The 14,340-nt window shown below is 39.5% G+C and overlaps 1 protein-coding gene across 1 annotated transcript in view; it reads left to right on the top strand.

The window, feature by feature from the left end:
• The first annotated feature begins 8,066 nt into the window (after positions 1-8,066).
• asic1b (acid-sensing (proton-gated) ion channel 1b) overlaps positions 8,067-14,340 on the top strand; it is a 199,405-nt gene continuing 193,131 nt past the window's right edge. The window contains exon 1 of the mRNA XM_042495665.1: positions 8,067-9,141. Coding sequence (XP_042351599.1) covers positions 8,780-9,141 — 362 coding nt within the window. The 5' untranslated portion in view covers positions 8,067-8,779. The remainder of the gene's footprint in view (positions 9,142-14,340) is intronic.

Raw genomic sequence — 14,340 nt, 5'->3', positions numbered from 1 at the left:
AAATTCCCTCAAGAGCCTGACTTGGCAATTGCCTACATGAAAATTAGATGCATGGAGGATTGTAAACTTCCTGCTGAGCATTAGCCTGGCATGGTCTGCTGTTGGATTTGCTCAGGAACATAACAGTTTACAGGGCTGGAGAAGTTGAGAAGCATTACCCTTACAAAGTTGCACATACTTAAGCACAAGATCACTCTGAGGAAAAAGTGGTGAAGTACATCACATGGAGCTATGGTTCAATTGAGGGTATCGAAGCTTCCTGTTGATGGATTCCCCCAGTGTCGATAGAGACGTCCTTGACTGATAATGATCATTGCCCACTCGGGTAGTATGCATTTGTCTGGGCTGAAACCTGCAGATAGTCATTATTAGATCTAACGACCATCTGTCTGTGAAAACCTTGTCTGTCACCTTGTGATGATGTCATCCCCTGGACCAGAGCCAAAACAACAGTTGCTTGGGAGCTGGATCTAGGTGTGGGCTGGAAACAGACTCAAATCATCAGGGTCAAGAGCCTCTTGCTCCCTCTGTGTCCTGCTTGCCCAATGATAACTAAAGAGACTTGTCAATGGGACCCCTGAGTGTATTCATATTCCCTGCCAGCTCCCACTGAGTCGGTTGGCACACTACGCAGCCTTGGCCAAAGTAAAAGCCAATCTGCATGGAGTGAGCTGAAAGGAAAGGAGGACACAAGAGAGAGGGGAGGAGAGGAGCAGAGAGGAGAGGAGAGATTGGGTAATCTTCCCATGTGTGTAAACCTACTCTCACCACTAGTGTAATCCAAATGAAATATTAAAGGAGACTCGACCTCACAAAGTGTTACAGAGACGATCCTCTTGTTGTGCTAACATGAACCAGTTTTCCATACAAGTCCTCTACTATTCTCCTGTATACACTATGTAATAATGCTAAGAATATGCTGATCAGCATTAAAACAGTTTGTATAATCTAACAGTTTATATTTATCCCAAAGAGCAGGACAGAGCTGGTGTGGTTACCCTAAAGTTTACCATCTTTGCTCAGCTCACACACAGTGGGGGTTCCAGTCTCAGAAAGGATTTTTTTAAACTTAACTTGTAATAGCACAAAATTTATATATTTAGTCAATTTAATGCTCTTTGGCTTTGGAAGGAAAGAAATGTTGTTAGGTAGGTGTGCTAATGTTTGCAACTTGCATGAGAGCAGACAAACCAAGCTGAAACCTGCAGAGCTGAGAAATAGAGAATCCCAGTAATGAGTCCTAAAACGCAGAAATGAATTGGCATTTTAACACCTCCGATTCCCTTGTCTCAAAGTCAGTGGGTTTTTTGAATGGGTTTTTGATTAGAAGCCTTAAATAAGGTGTGTGGTTAACACAAGTTGAAAAGACTGTTGTGTTTTGTTCCAGGAGATAAATTATGTAAGTAAATACCTCCCTGTGAACTTCAAAGCTTTTATCTCTCTTAAAAAATGGTTGCTAACATGTGGCTAAATTATACTACAGAACATCATCATATTGAACCAAATCCAATTTTACAGCAGTAGCAACACAACCGTAGTGTGGGTTGTTTAAGCTTAACAGTAGTTTTTTTACTTCTGGTGATTACATTTAGGCTTCAAAAATCCTGAAAGTTGTGTTTATTTGTCAGTATTGTCTTGCTGAACAAAATGTGTAAGTATCATAAACGATTGTTTTCCAAAATCCAATGGAAAAATCCTGTGGGCTTTTGGGAATACCAGGGTGAAGTTAGCTTCCGGTCTGGCCTACAGATAAATGTCATCCTTGGGGCACTCCATGATGCCAATGCGGAAGTGCCCAAAAACTGCAGTTCCTCAAATGGCCACTTGAGGCTTGCCTGACAACTGTACTGGGGGTGAATTTTAACGTAACTTCACAGTTTAAATTAAATTAAGTCTTAAAGTTCTGATTAATCAAAGAGGTATTTCTCTGCTGGAAATAGTATATTCATATAACTGGGCTAACTATGGAGTAGAAAGATGCAAATACTTTCAAAGTCGGTGCTCAATGACCAGAGAAAACAAAAAAAAGGACTTTGAGCAACAGCCCTAGAGCCAGCTAAAATTTGAGGTGAGAGATGAGCAGGTAGCTCTGGGTGCTGTTAAGATGGAGGGAAGTTTACCCCAGTTCACTGAAACATACTTCTGCCATTGTTATGATACAAAGCTGGTGTTAAATCACCAAAGTATAATTTAAAGGGCATGGCAGCTTTGAGTGACAGGCTGGTTGCTGGGCCCATAGGTCGCTCCTCCAAAGCTCTCCCCTCTCATCCAAATATGGTCCCTTGACTCTTGTGAGTTATGAGTTATGGAGCCATAGGTGTAATTTATGGCTCCATAAATTTCAAGATGTCAGTGGCCAAAGTATCAAAGTTGAGGCCTCAAACCAGTCCACAAACCATTGGTTGGCATCACAGTGGCATGAGACAGTCTACGAGATAAAGACATGATTAATCAATTTCTTACATTCATTTCTTTTTTTGTGTTTTTGTTTTTGGAAAAGTGAAAAAAAATGCGTCCAGTTACTGTTTCTAAGCTGAGATTGAACCATCATTGTTCAGGGAATGAGTTTAGGGAATGGTGCTTGAGGCGGCCTTTAAAGTACTCACTCTTTTTTGCAGCTTCCTCTTATACCTTAAGCTAAAATCAGCTCCTTTTTTCAGAGAGGTGATGTGCTCATCAGCATGTGCAACAGCTGATGAGCACATCATCAGCAGAAAGAAGAGGAGAAAAACAAGTTATTTTTATGGAAGGACAGAGACAAGAAACTTCTCATCTTTGCTCTTTATATTCATGTGTCCATGCGTTAGCGTACACAAAGGGCTCGCTGTCATTAATGCATTTTGTTCCCTCTTGTTCCCAGTGCCTCTCAGTGCTTATTGAAAACATGGCTCTTCCCTCCTAACACTCATCTCTTGCATTGAAAGGCCCAGTCAGTATTTTCCCCCAAATAACAATGATTGAAAAAAAAGGCCTGTATTTCTTCTGTTTTTACATTAACTACGGAGTAAAACTACCATATTATAGCATCATTGCAACACTAATAACTCAAATTTAGTTGAATGTATTAATACCATGTAATCAGTTTGGTAGCGGTGGCTCCCTTAACATTTTAATAGTGTATTGCACCTTTAAATAAGCAAATAATGCACATTGGAGATAAGAAAACAGACTCAATGCATAACACCTAATGACTATGATAAAATATACACTGCAAAGATACTTCTACTGAAGCACCAAGATAACTGCTATGGACTGTGTAATACCTCTTACTTGATAATCGCTTAGTATAAGTAATTCTCCATTCCCTGAACAAAGAAGTGCTGCCAATAAATCTGACTTTTCTTTTCAGCTTCTGAGCTTTCCAAATGTCTTTTGTAAAATAAAGAGCCACTTTCATGGTGCCAATGGATGGAAATGTATTCATAAGCAGGCCTGGACAGCAGGAAAGTCTAGGCACAGCTGATCCAAAGAGCTGCCTGCAAAGAAAGCTGCACTGAAAAACGACTTTGTCGGAGAGGCCTATTCATTCAGGTGCTTGCCTCGGAGGAACATTACACTATCAAATTCCTCAGAATAATGCAAATAGCTAGAAGTAACCTCTCAGTGAGATACTCCAGCATCATTGTGGCATGAACAAACAACCATGACAAAAGCTAAATTTGGGTAAGCGTCCCTCCCAGCAAATGCTATCAAAATGCACCTTTGTAATTTAATATCTGCTGTAATTCCAAACCCGTGTGAGCCCCTGCTGCACAATGTCTACCCAGAATTCACATCACCTCACTAGAACAGAGCATGGCTCATCTTCCCAGCACTGCTGATCAATATAAGATGCCGGCTTTATAGATGACTGCCACATTGTCACAGTCAATACTATGGCAAATGGCAATTATGGACACATTATGAACAATTTCATGGGTGAGCTCCTCTCGCCTCTTGGCAATACGGTTTCTATGACAGATTTGGCACTGGCAGTCCTGCGACACATCTGCCTTATTGCCTGTGTTTGGCTCGCTCGCTCACTCTGACATATTTAGATGTTCCATTCAGTCAACGACAGAGAATTGGTCAGGAGAGAAAAAAGATTTGTTCAGGGATTTGTGTGAAGCCTGTGTACAACTCTGTGCATGCGTGCACTCATGTATAAACATGCATATGTGCGGTATGCACATCTGTGGAAACAACATGTATGCAAGCAATACAGTATATGTGTGAAAATGTACGTATACACAAGTATATGTGTGTCTGAGTATGAGTAAGACATGTAGACCTGAAGCTACAACATCCAGTATGTGCCGAGTTTCTGCATACAGTTCATTTATGTTTGTATTAGGGCTGCCATCTTCTGGTTGGTTGGCTGAAAACGCCAGTTGTTGTTCAGCACTAGTACGCGTATGTGACAGTTGGTCATTGTGGGATTTGTCTCACACCTTCTTCACTGTGAGTGGACAGCTGGGTAAAAGTAACAGTAATGAGTACAACGCATTACTTCAAGGAAAACATTTTTCACTTCTCATTTTTAAATCTTAAAATTGGATATATAATCACAGACCACTTAAAGTGTCAGATTTTTCACAAAGTTAAAAAAGACAGAGTTTAAAGCTGGATTACAAAGTTTCTGATCCCACCGCAGCACTTGTTGAAACGACAGCAAGGTTAGCATTAGTCTCTTGGCAAAACGAAGTACGTCTCACACATGCAGCGAGATATTTAACGTTAGTAACATTATGTTGTATATGACATCATCAACCCCAGAGTGGATTTCTATAGTGTGTCAGATTTTTTTTCACCAGTCCTGTTTAATGCTGAGTGATGAGGTGGACTAACACACGCAGACCAGCTGGAAAAGCTTCAGGGATACAGTACACAGATCAGTTTCAGGTAGATATCACATTTACTTTTCACTTGCCTGTTGGAAAACTGCATGAGGTGTTCCACTTTCCTGAACACGGTTTAATTGACATGGACAAGTGGCACTCTGCATGATGGGGAATTTAGTTAATCTAGAAATAAAGTGCAGATTTTTGTCCCCAAAGACTGAGATTTTCTTTGGCTGACTACCGCCCCAGTATGTATATGTGATTGTGTGTGTTTGTGTGTGTGTATACAGGTGTGCATCATTGGCACTCTTGAATGATTGTGAGGTTGGTAATTAACCTGAAGCTGTAACATTATTTCTGCATGAGATTTCAAAGTCTTTTAGTTTTCCATTACATATCATAGTCTGTATAATTTAAATTAAAAATATCTATTGTTTTGATACAGGCATTGCTTATCTTTTTCCTACGTGATATTTTTGTCTTTTGGTTGTACTTCCTGTGTGCAGTAAGTACTTTTTCCAGTAAGCAAACCTCTAAGTGCTTAAAGTGGCCTTTAATGGAAACCTTTAATAAACTAGAATATGTCTGTGCCTTAAATTGAGGCTTCCACCTCAAGCAAGTGAAGCGCCCTTATCTATCTGGTCAACTCAAGAACTGTGCGGTATACTTTTTGCACAAAACATAACTATAAAGCATCTGTAACTTTTTTTTTCATTCCTGCCCTTAATAATCTGCCTCTACAAGACTCAAAATGTTTACTGTTTTGAATTTAACCCAAACCAGTGCAATGTGTTGATGAGCAACTAAATGTACCCAAACTTCCCAAGCTTACCACTTGAAAATTTCACAAGCAAGCACAAGAGGCCATGTTTCGTAACATCTTAACCACTAACACTGTATACAAATAAATGCTAATGTGCTAAGTCTCGTGTAAATGCAGTAGCATATTTGTAAACTGAATATCTTTAAAAAAAAAAAAAAAAACTTTATTAAATTTTAACCCTGTTCCTCACCATTAGCACTGTAAACAACACAACTGTGGTGGACTGAAGTTGTTTCCCCTCCCTTTTAGAAATGCCACTTGATGAAAAACACATTTTCAGGGACAAATATTGAAAACTTTTCCATGACTTTTAAAGGACCCATAATAAAGTTTCCATGACCATTCACAACCTAAAATTCAAACAGTACAGTACAACCAACACTACTCCTGGCGTTAACAAAACTTTCTGTCACATCTAACAGTTGGCACTCATTTAGCTAAACCTTTAACCAAACTAATTTAACATTGAAAAACAGGTAAATTAATGGACTTCACACCTCCTGTAAGTGATAAGTTAACGTTTTGTCCCAATTTTGGTTTATGAAATGAAAATATTAACTTTTACTTGTCAAAAGTAAAACTTGATGCTAGCTATTTTTTAACCATCTAAGCTAACGTCAGCCTGGAGGACTTCCGGAGAAGCAGTGAGGTAACGGGCAACCGTGAAGGTAATGACTAAATTTGACTAATAATTTTTAACAGTAAAGAACATTTTCAGACGAAACCCCTTTTAGTGACCAACATTTTGATTAGTTACCTAACAGAGAGTGGTGACAACTAAAATTGCCAATCATTTGAGCATCAGTATGGTCGAACTCTAATTGTAAGTTCATTTTACTAGTTTTTGTGTTATACTGTATCGTCATTGCTCAATTGGTAGTCAGTGTGACAAAAGAAGGCATTCCTGCACGGTGTAAGCAACTGAATAAATGTTATATTCTACTTATTTTTTTTGTTTTGGTTTTGTACGGTAAAAATTCAGTTACATTTTATCCCTATTTGGCATCATAAAATGAAAATTGTATATTTTACTCTTAGAAAATAAGACTTGATGCTAGCTAATTTGAACCATTTAAGCTGTCATCAGCCCGGAGGACTTTCAGAGAAAAACACATTTAGGAAACAGGCAGTGGTGAAGGTGTATTGACCCATTTTTGAGTCATACTCTATTTTCATCACTCAATTTGTAGAATCAGTATCACAAAAGGGGGCATTCCTGCTAGGTTTAACAATGCAGTGCAACTTAATAAATGTTATATTCTATATTTTAAAAAATGTTTTTGTACCGTAAAGATATTTTCAGATAAAATCCCTTTGTTTTTCCAACATTTTGATTAGTAACCTAACAGACAATGGTGACAACTAGAATTGCTATGATTTTCTGCATCTATATGGTCCAACAGTAACTGTGAGTTCATTAGAATAGCTTGCTTCAGAGTAATCGTGAAACAGCTCCTCTACTGGCACTTATTTGATTAACAAGCTCAATTTGATGTTGGTTTATGCACTCTTGGACCTTGTGTAGGCCTATACTAAAAGTACAAAACAATTCCCATTCTCACTTGAGAAAGTGGTCGGGGGGCCACCCAGCACATCACGGGAGGCCAGATTTGGCCCGCAGGGCTTTTGTTGGGTATCACTGTTTAAGAGCAATGTGGTGCCTCTGATCCTTAAGGGCCACCATACATTGCCTACAATCCTGCTGACATTAAGGAAACTTTCCGTTTCACCTTGATGGCTAGGATTTAGTTGGTCATTTAGGTAAAAGTAGTTGCAGGGTTACTTAACTTAATATCACACATACACACGCATACACAACACACACGCACACACACAGGTTAATTAACTCACTTTAGACCTACGGGAAATGATAAGGTAACGTTTTATCTCCATTTTGGTTTTAAGATAAAAATACTCACTTTAACTAGTCGAAAGTAAAACTTGGTGTTAGCCAGTTTTTAATTATTTAAGCTAAGGCCAGCTCGGAGGACTTTCAGAGAAACACTGTGAGGAAGATAATGAGTAATTTTTGAGTCATGCTGTATCGTCATAGCTCAATTTGTAGACTCGTAATCTAACATTAGCTGGCTTCTGGGTTTAAGACATGCATTGCTGAAGTGACACCGACGTTGGACTTCGTCACCCGGTGTAAAACACATGCCGTCCTATCCTTGCTCTCTCCTGCTCAGGGCGAATTTAATTGATCCCGGCAAACCGCGACCACCTCTGAGGTGCTTTCCCCTGAATTCATAACGCTTTTCTTTTTTCTCCACATTTTTCCAGGACACTCTTATTCGAGATTAAACCAACGGGAATCCAAGGAAACCGGAGTAATTATCCCTGCATTGTTGTGGAGGCAGCTCGGAGGAAGGAATGGATGCAAGCAAGCGAGCAGAGGCGCACCGAGGCAGCTCTCTGACAGACCCAGCTCCCCTGTGATGCAGCTGTTTGTGCTGGCTGTGGAAAAAAAAAGCCCAGGATACCCCGACGATTGCCTTTAAAACGCTAACGGACGAGTAATCAGCCTGCTGTTTGTTATTCTGCACGTGTTGGGATTGCATATGATGAGCGGAGAAAGCTATGTAGCCAGTGTACTCTGCCGCACACACACACACACACACTGAGAGAGAATACACCGCCGCTTTGATTTTCTCTTTCAGATTTCTTTTTTTCTACGCCGAGGTGATTTGTCCAATTGTTTTCTTCCTCTTCAAACGTGATCCAGTTTTTGCAGATCTGTTTTGAAGCCAAATATCAACTCGCTGATATTACAGGAGTGTGCGAGGAGGAGAGGACAGCGTTGGCATCTATCCATGCGCGCTCCACACCGGGCTATTTATTATGGAACTGTGACCCCAGCCGAGGTGCTACACACCACACTTTCTCCAAGTGTTTTCATACAAGGACGGGGTATTTCGAGGATATCTTTGGTTAAAATGCTTTGAATGTCGGAGTATTTTTGCCGGCTGTCAGTGACGCAACATCTCATATAGACTGCATGAGAAATACATGCGTAGAAGGGCGTGAACTTGCAGACAGTAACCGCCTTCCCATAAAGAAAGCTTATCTATACAGCCAATTTCCTCTGTTTGCTATCTCGTACCCTTCATACATCTAAACTCATCCCGGGGACACTATGGATCTCAAAGCGGACTCGGAGGACATGGACTACAAGCAGCCGGCTCCCATTGAAGTTTTCGCCAGCAGGTCCACGCTGCATGGCATCTCGCACATGTTCACTTATGAGCGGATGTGTATCAAGCGCACCCTGTGGATTTTGTTCTTCCTGAGCTCCTTGGGTTTGCTGGTGATGGTGTGTGTGGACCGGGTGCAGTTCTACTTTCAGTACCCGCATGTCACCAAGCTGGACGAGGTAGCGGCTCCTATGATGGTGTTCCCCTCCGTCACCTTCTGCAACCTCAACTCCTTCCGCTTCAGCCGGGTGACGCGCAACGACCTGTACCACGCTGGGGAGCTGCTTGCCTTGCTCAACGGCAGGTGTGTGCTTCTCACTTTTACATAAGTATTAACCCTTTAAAGCCAAACCAACCGGTTTGATTTCTTTCAAAACAGGCGGAAGGCAAAAAGCAACCTATCAAGACGTGGGCCAAAAATTTAGTTAAAAAGTTACAAGAAAATTACCTGAAAATATGTTAAAAAAAAAAAAAAAAAAAAAAGTAGTTTAGTAGTTAAAAAGTCACAAAGAAATGACATTGGAAAAAGTGTGGAAAATAAAAAAACTATGTGTTTTAAATATTTTTAATATATATATATATATATTATATATATACACACACACTCATTTTAGGTAACATTTTTTGCAATTTTTAGGATGTTTCTTGCCAAGATGCTCATTGCCTTTTCCAAAAGCAATCAAACCACTTTGCTCCGTTTTGACAGGATCAAATATCTTGATCTTGTGAAAGGCGTCTGAACGCAGCATAAAAAACTGATGTCAATCCAGGTTTCATAGGGTTAAGGACTGCCTGTTGCCTTTAGAGGCTCTACCTGTTGGTAGGCATCATTGCTGAGGCAAGCCTGTCTGTGATTAAGTGCTGTTAAGGAAGAAATTTCCTGATCTTTTAAACTTAACCAACCTATAACAGTCAGTTTCTTTTATCATGTAGGCCAAAACAAACCAGTACACAGACTCTCAAACAGACTCCCTGGCTGCTTGGATGATAAGGTGATTGGTTTGCCTCTGGGAAACCAATCTGTGATGATTTAGTGGTTGTTGATTCAGGATTGGATTGTATCCACTGCACTATATGAGATAACAGTCACAAGATTGAAACATTTAGCTGAAACAGTACATTTTTTAAATTGGGTACATTCTGCAGTTATCTTGAAACTGAAACTATTCTTTATTCCAATAAAATGAATCGAGAACCATTAAATCACTAAATCCCTGAACCCACTGACTAAATGCAGAAACTTCTCTGGATATTCTGTCAAGGGAAATACTGCTGATGCTTTACTTGTTAGGCCCAACAGTTCAAATTCACAGTGGAACTGTGAACTTTCTTGAAATTTTATCTTGGTTTTCAGTAGGGATGCACACCTGGGCTTTGGGTATTAGCAGATACAGAGTAATGATCTGATACCAGGGTTTACATAATAAGCTGAATGCCTCACTGTGTGAAAGTGACTGGGATCATTCTTTTATATGTATTGCAACATCAAGAAGAGGAAAGGAAAACATTAAAGTAAGATCACATCTTTGTTCAGCCCATATCTCATAGATGTAAATAAGCTAAATTTGACATCAGTATGAGATTTTGACCCTTTTCTCACGCTTCTCAAATTTAGCTCTTGAGAAATAGCCTTCCTCTTGTCTCAGCTAAATTCAATATCTGAAAAAGATCTTTTTGTCTTTCTCACTGCACTGGTCTTTATTTGTCTGTAATAATCAGCTATTTATATAACAAGTGAAATCCAAAAGAAACTTGATTGGCATAAATTGACATGTACAATTTCAGTATTGGTCTCAGTGATCAAATTTCAAGTCTCAACTCTGCATTTTATCTGTTTTCAGAGATGTCTCTCTTCTGAGAAGCCTATGAGCACTGCAAAAGAACTCATGCTGATATATTCTTTCGCTTCTCATTTCTCATAAGGCAGGGTTTAAGAGAAACTGTTTATAATTAAGTAATCTCCAAATAAGAAGCTGATTTATTTCTGATGAGTCAAAGAAAAGACTATTGTGAGCATCCTCTGGGCAGGCTTGATTTAAGCATTGCTTTCCTTACTTGTAAAACAAAAATGTGAAAAGTAAACACATAGATTTAATTTTAATGTAGATTAAAATCTTAGCTCTATATTAAATTCAGAATAACTCCAGACAGATGAAATGTTTGTTGTTAGCTCCCTCAGCTATTCTGCATGATGTAGGACTGTATGTACACATGTAATCAGACATCAACATACAAGTGAATTAAATAGATTGGCCCTATTCTCACCAATACCTCAACTAACTGTTTGAGTCAGTATTGGCCCGCTATCAGTATTGGGTCAGTGTGCCATTAGTTTTCAGTATAGGTGTGGGCAATATGGCCAAAATACCCACAATGTATGTAATTTTATATTACGATAACAATATATTTTACGATACTGCTCTCTAAACTGAATTAAGAAAACACAAACATAAAAACAGCTGCCTAAGGAAACAACACTAAAAACAAAAGATTCAAACAGTAAAACTAAAATTATTTAATGGAAGCTTAAAGGTGTGTCAAGTTTACAACTTCACTCTCTTGCTCCTTGTCTGCCCAAATTATGATGTGAGGCAGCTGGATTTGCGAGATGTCGCAAAAATCACCTGCCCTGATATGCTACATAGCCTGCCCTGAATTGCTCCCGTTGTTGAAACAGTATTGCCAAGTCCCTACCAATAGACATACCGTTTTATCACCCAAACCTAGTTTTCAGCAGCCTTGTTCAGATGTAACGTTAGTTTTACTTTGATGTCTAAATTGTCTCAGATGAAATCTTACATATCACATGGAAGTGCAAAGCAGTGTTTTAACACCTGTCTCGCCGGTTGTCACTGTCAGGCCACCAGGAGATATACAAACAACATGAACGAAGCATGCAAAACCTTTTAAGGCTCTCCGTGAATATGAACTCGGACTGACCTTAGCTTGAGGTAATCGGGAAAAGAAAAAGTGTACGGATGAAAGGTGTTTTCTAAAAAGCAGAGAGAGGCTCAGCAATAGAGTTAGTTATTTAATAATTTAGTGGCGTTACAGATCATGTCAGCTGAAATCCACCCTGCACATAAGCTGCTGTATTTATGAAACTGTATGCGCCAACATGAAGTATACCCCTAACATCAATCTGTCGAAATATGTTGATACAGTATTTGATGTTTTTAAAAAAGAGAGAGGAACACATTTTATCACAGATCATGTAAATCCTCCAGGTAACAGATAACGGATGAGCTGTTTCTAAGTGGTTAATATAAAATGATGAAGGAGAAAATGCCGTCGGTGCAAATTCTTGCCTCATCATTTTACAGTTCATGTGATACGAATATCTCAATATTGGATAAGTAGACAAGAAGATTTTTAAATCCCCTGCTGACAAAGTGTGGAGAGACGTGCGTGTGTGTGTGATTCACAACTGCCTTCCCCTCCCTTTACACTTGTTGCTCTCTGCTCCGCTTTGATCATTTAGTCTTTCGGCAGCCATGACAAGCTCACCGTTGACTGTTGAAACTTTTGACTTTAAATTTCTTCACTTTTTCTTTTCTCTGCCACCCAGCTTATTCCGATCACGTTTTGCCAGTATAATACAGATAACCGTCCTTGACTCTGTATTCATAGCTGTAGCAGACCAATTCACACTCGCATAGACATGGAATGCAGCAAAAGTAAAAGACCTTCTACATACAAACATGTCTAAATACCATGTCGAACACATTAGCCAGTGTATTTTTAGCGTATTGATGCATGCAGCTCTGCAACTAGCCCAAGGCACAGCCGTGGTACATGCTAAAATGACATAAATCCAATTCCCTGTCTTCATGCTGAATATCGTTGCTCTGTGACCTCTATATGCATCCATATTACAGGTGATAACCTTAGAGTAAAGCAGAAGATAACTTTGCTCTGGGCTGCTTTGTGTGATGTAGATTTCAACCAGCGTGCCTACATCCTATACTGATACGTTTCTGCATGTTTGTACTGTCAGCTGTAATGGAAGACCATTAAAACATTAACATATGCTTTCACCGCTTTGATTTATTAGTGCAGGTTCAGCCAGATTTTCTGTGAGATGCACCTGAAGAAGAAATGAGGGCAAATGCACGGAATAAACAAGACAGAGGAAACAGACAAATTAAAGCAGTGGCACTTGCTCTAAGTGACTTTGGAACGAGCTGACTTTAGATGGAGAGGGGGGACTGCAAGCAGAGGCAATTAACTTGTGTCTCGTAAGCTGTGTGATGAACAAGTCTTTATCCTTGTGTAATTAGTGCTGTTTGTTAAGCTACAGAGTTGTGCCGCTGATTAACACCCTCACATCTCTCTCACTGTTTCTTGCCCCTGCTGTTCTATTTGGCTTTGGGGGAGATGTCTCCTTACGTTTACCCATTTAGACCATGGTACTCTATATGACATTTTCTTAAAAGATGGCAAGGTAATAGGATTGGGCCAGTGTAAAAATGTTCAAACCAGTTTGATATTAAAAAAACAGTGTGTAAGATTTAGGGGGATATATTGGCAAAAATTGGATCAGAGAAAGGTGAGTGCACATTAATTTATAAGAGTAAACAGGTGAGCATGTTGTGGATTAGCAGCCCCTCCCCTACATGCCAAACTGCGTTCGAGATTTGCTGATTTGTAACATGAAACTGTGTTATTAATTTTTTATTCTGAGTTTTAGTCAGCTGTTTTTAATCGCCTGCTTTGTTAGTTTTGGAGAGGAAGAGACCTCTGTGGATAATTTGCTCCCAGTAAAAACCTCCTGTGTAATGAAGACTAAAGGAATTCTAGCCGGGAGACGTTTTAGCTGGTTGCAATCTACAATTCACTGCTAGACGTCACCACAGCCCATTAAATTTTAAACACCTCACCTTTAGGACCCAAACCAGGCGCACTTGACTTACCAGCAGATCCCAAGTGGAACATAATGATCAGTGTCGGAAATTAACTTTTTGACTTGACTTGACTTTTTGCCAAGGAGACTCGGAGATGAAAAAAATCCACTGGCCAAGCATGCTTTCTATCAGCCAAAATAACAGTAGTGAGCAGCAGACTGGCGGCCGGAAATAGTTTTGTTTATTTTGAACGTATATATATGTTTACTTGCCAAAATGTATTTAATTGGGTATGACTTAAGTAGTTAATTTTTTAAAAATGCTGTAGTAAAACAGCTTGAAAATGATCATAGAGGTACTTGGGTACATGTTAAAAAGGATAATGCAGAGTTTGCTGATAACAACTTGATTTGATTTTTAAATGGAATGTTTAAAATCTGCCTATGTAGAAATGAATGGGATATTGTTAGGATTTTAGCATCTAATTATTGAAATGCTCTCCTGTTTTAAAAACAATCTTCATTGCCATTTGATTACAGGGCTGAGGTTACAAAGTGCACTTAAATGCACCATAGTCAGCGCCCACACTCTTTGCTGTAAAAGCAATGTTGATGTCAGAGTTAATGAGGTGCACCTGAATGCAGCATGAAGTTCACGTT

Source organism: Plectropomus leopardus, chromosome 2 (assembly GCF_008729295.1).
Source record: "Plectropomus leopardus isolate mb chromosome 2, YSFRI_Pleo_2.0, whole genome shotgun sequence".
In the NCBI taxonomy this organism is placed as follows: Eukaryota; Metazoa; Chordata; class Actinopteri; order Perciformes; family Serranidae; genus Plectropomus; species Plectropomus leopardus.
The sequence above is the reverse complement of the archived record's forward strand: the minus strand, read 5'-3'. Positions and strand labels throughout refer to the sequence as shown.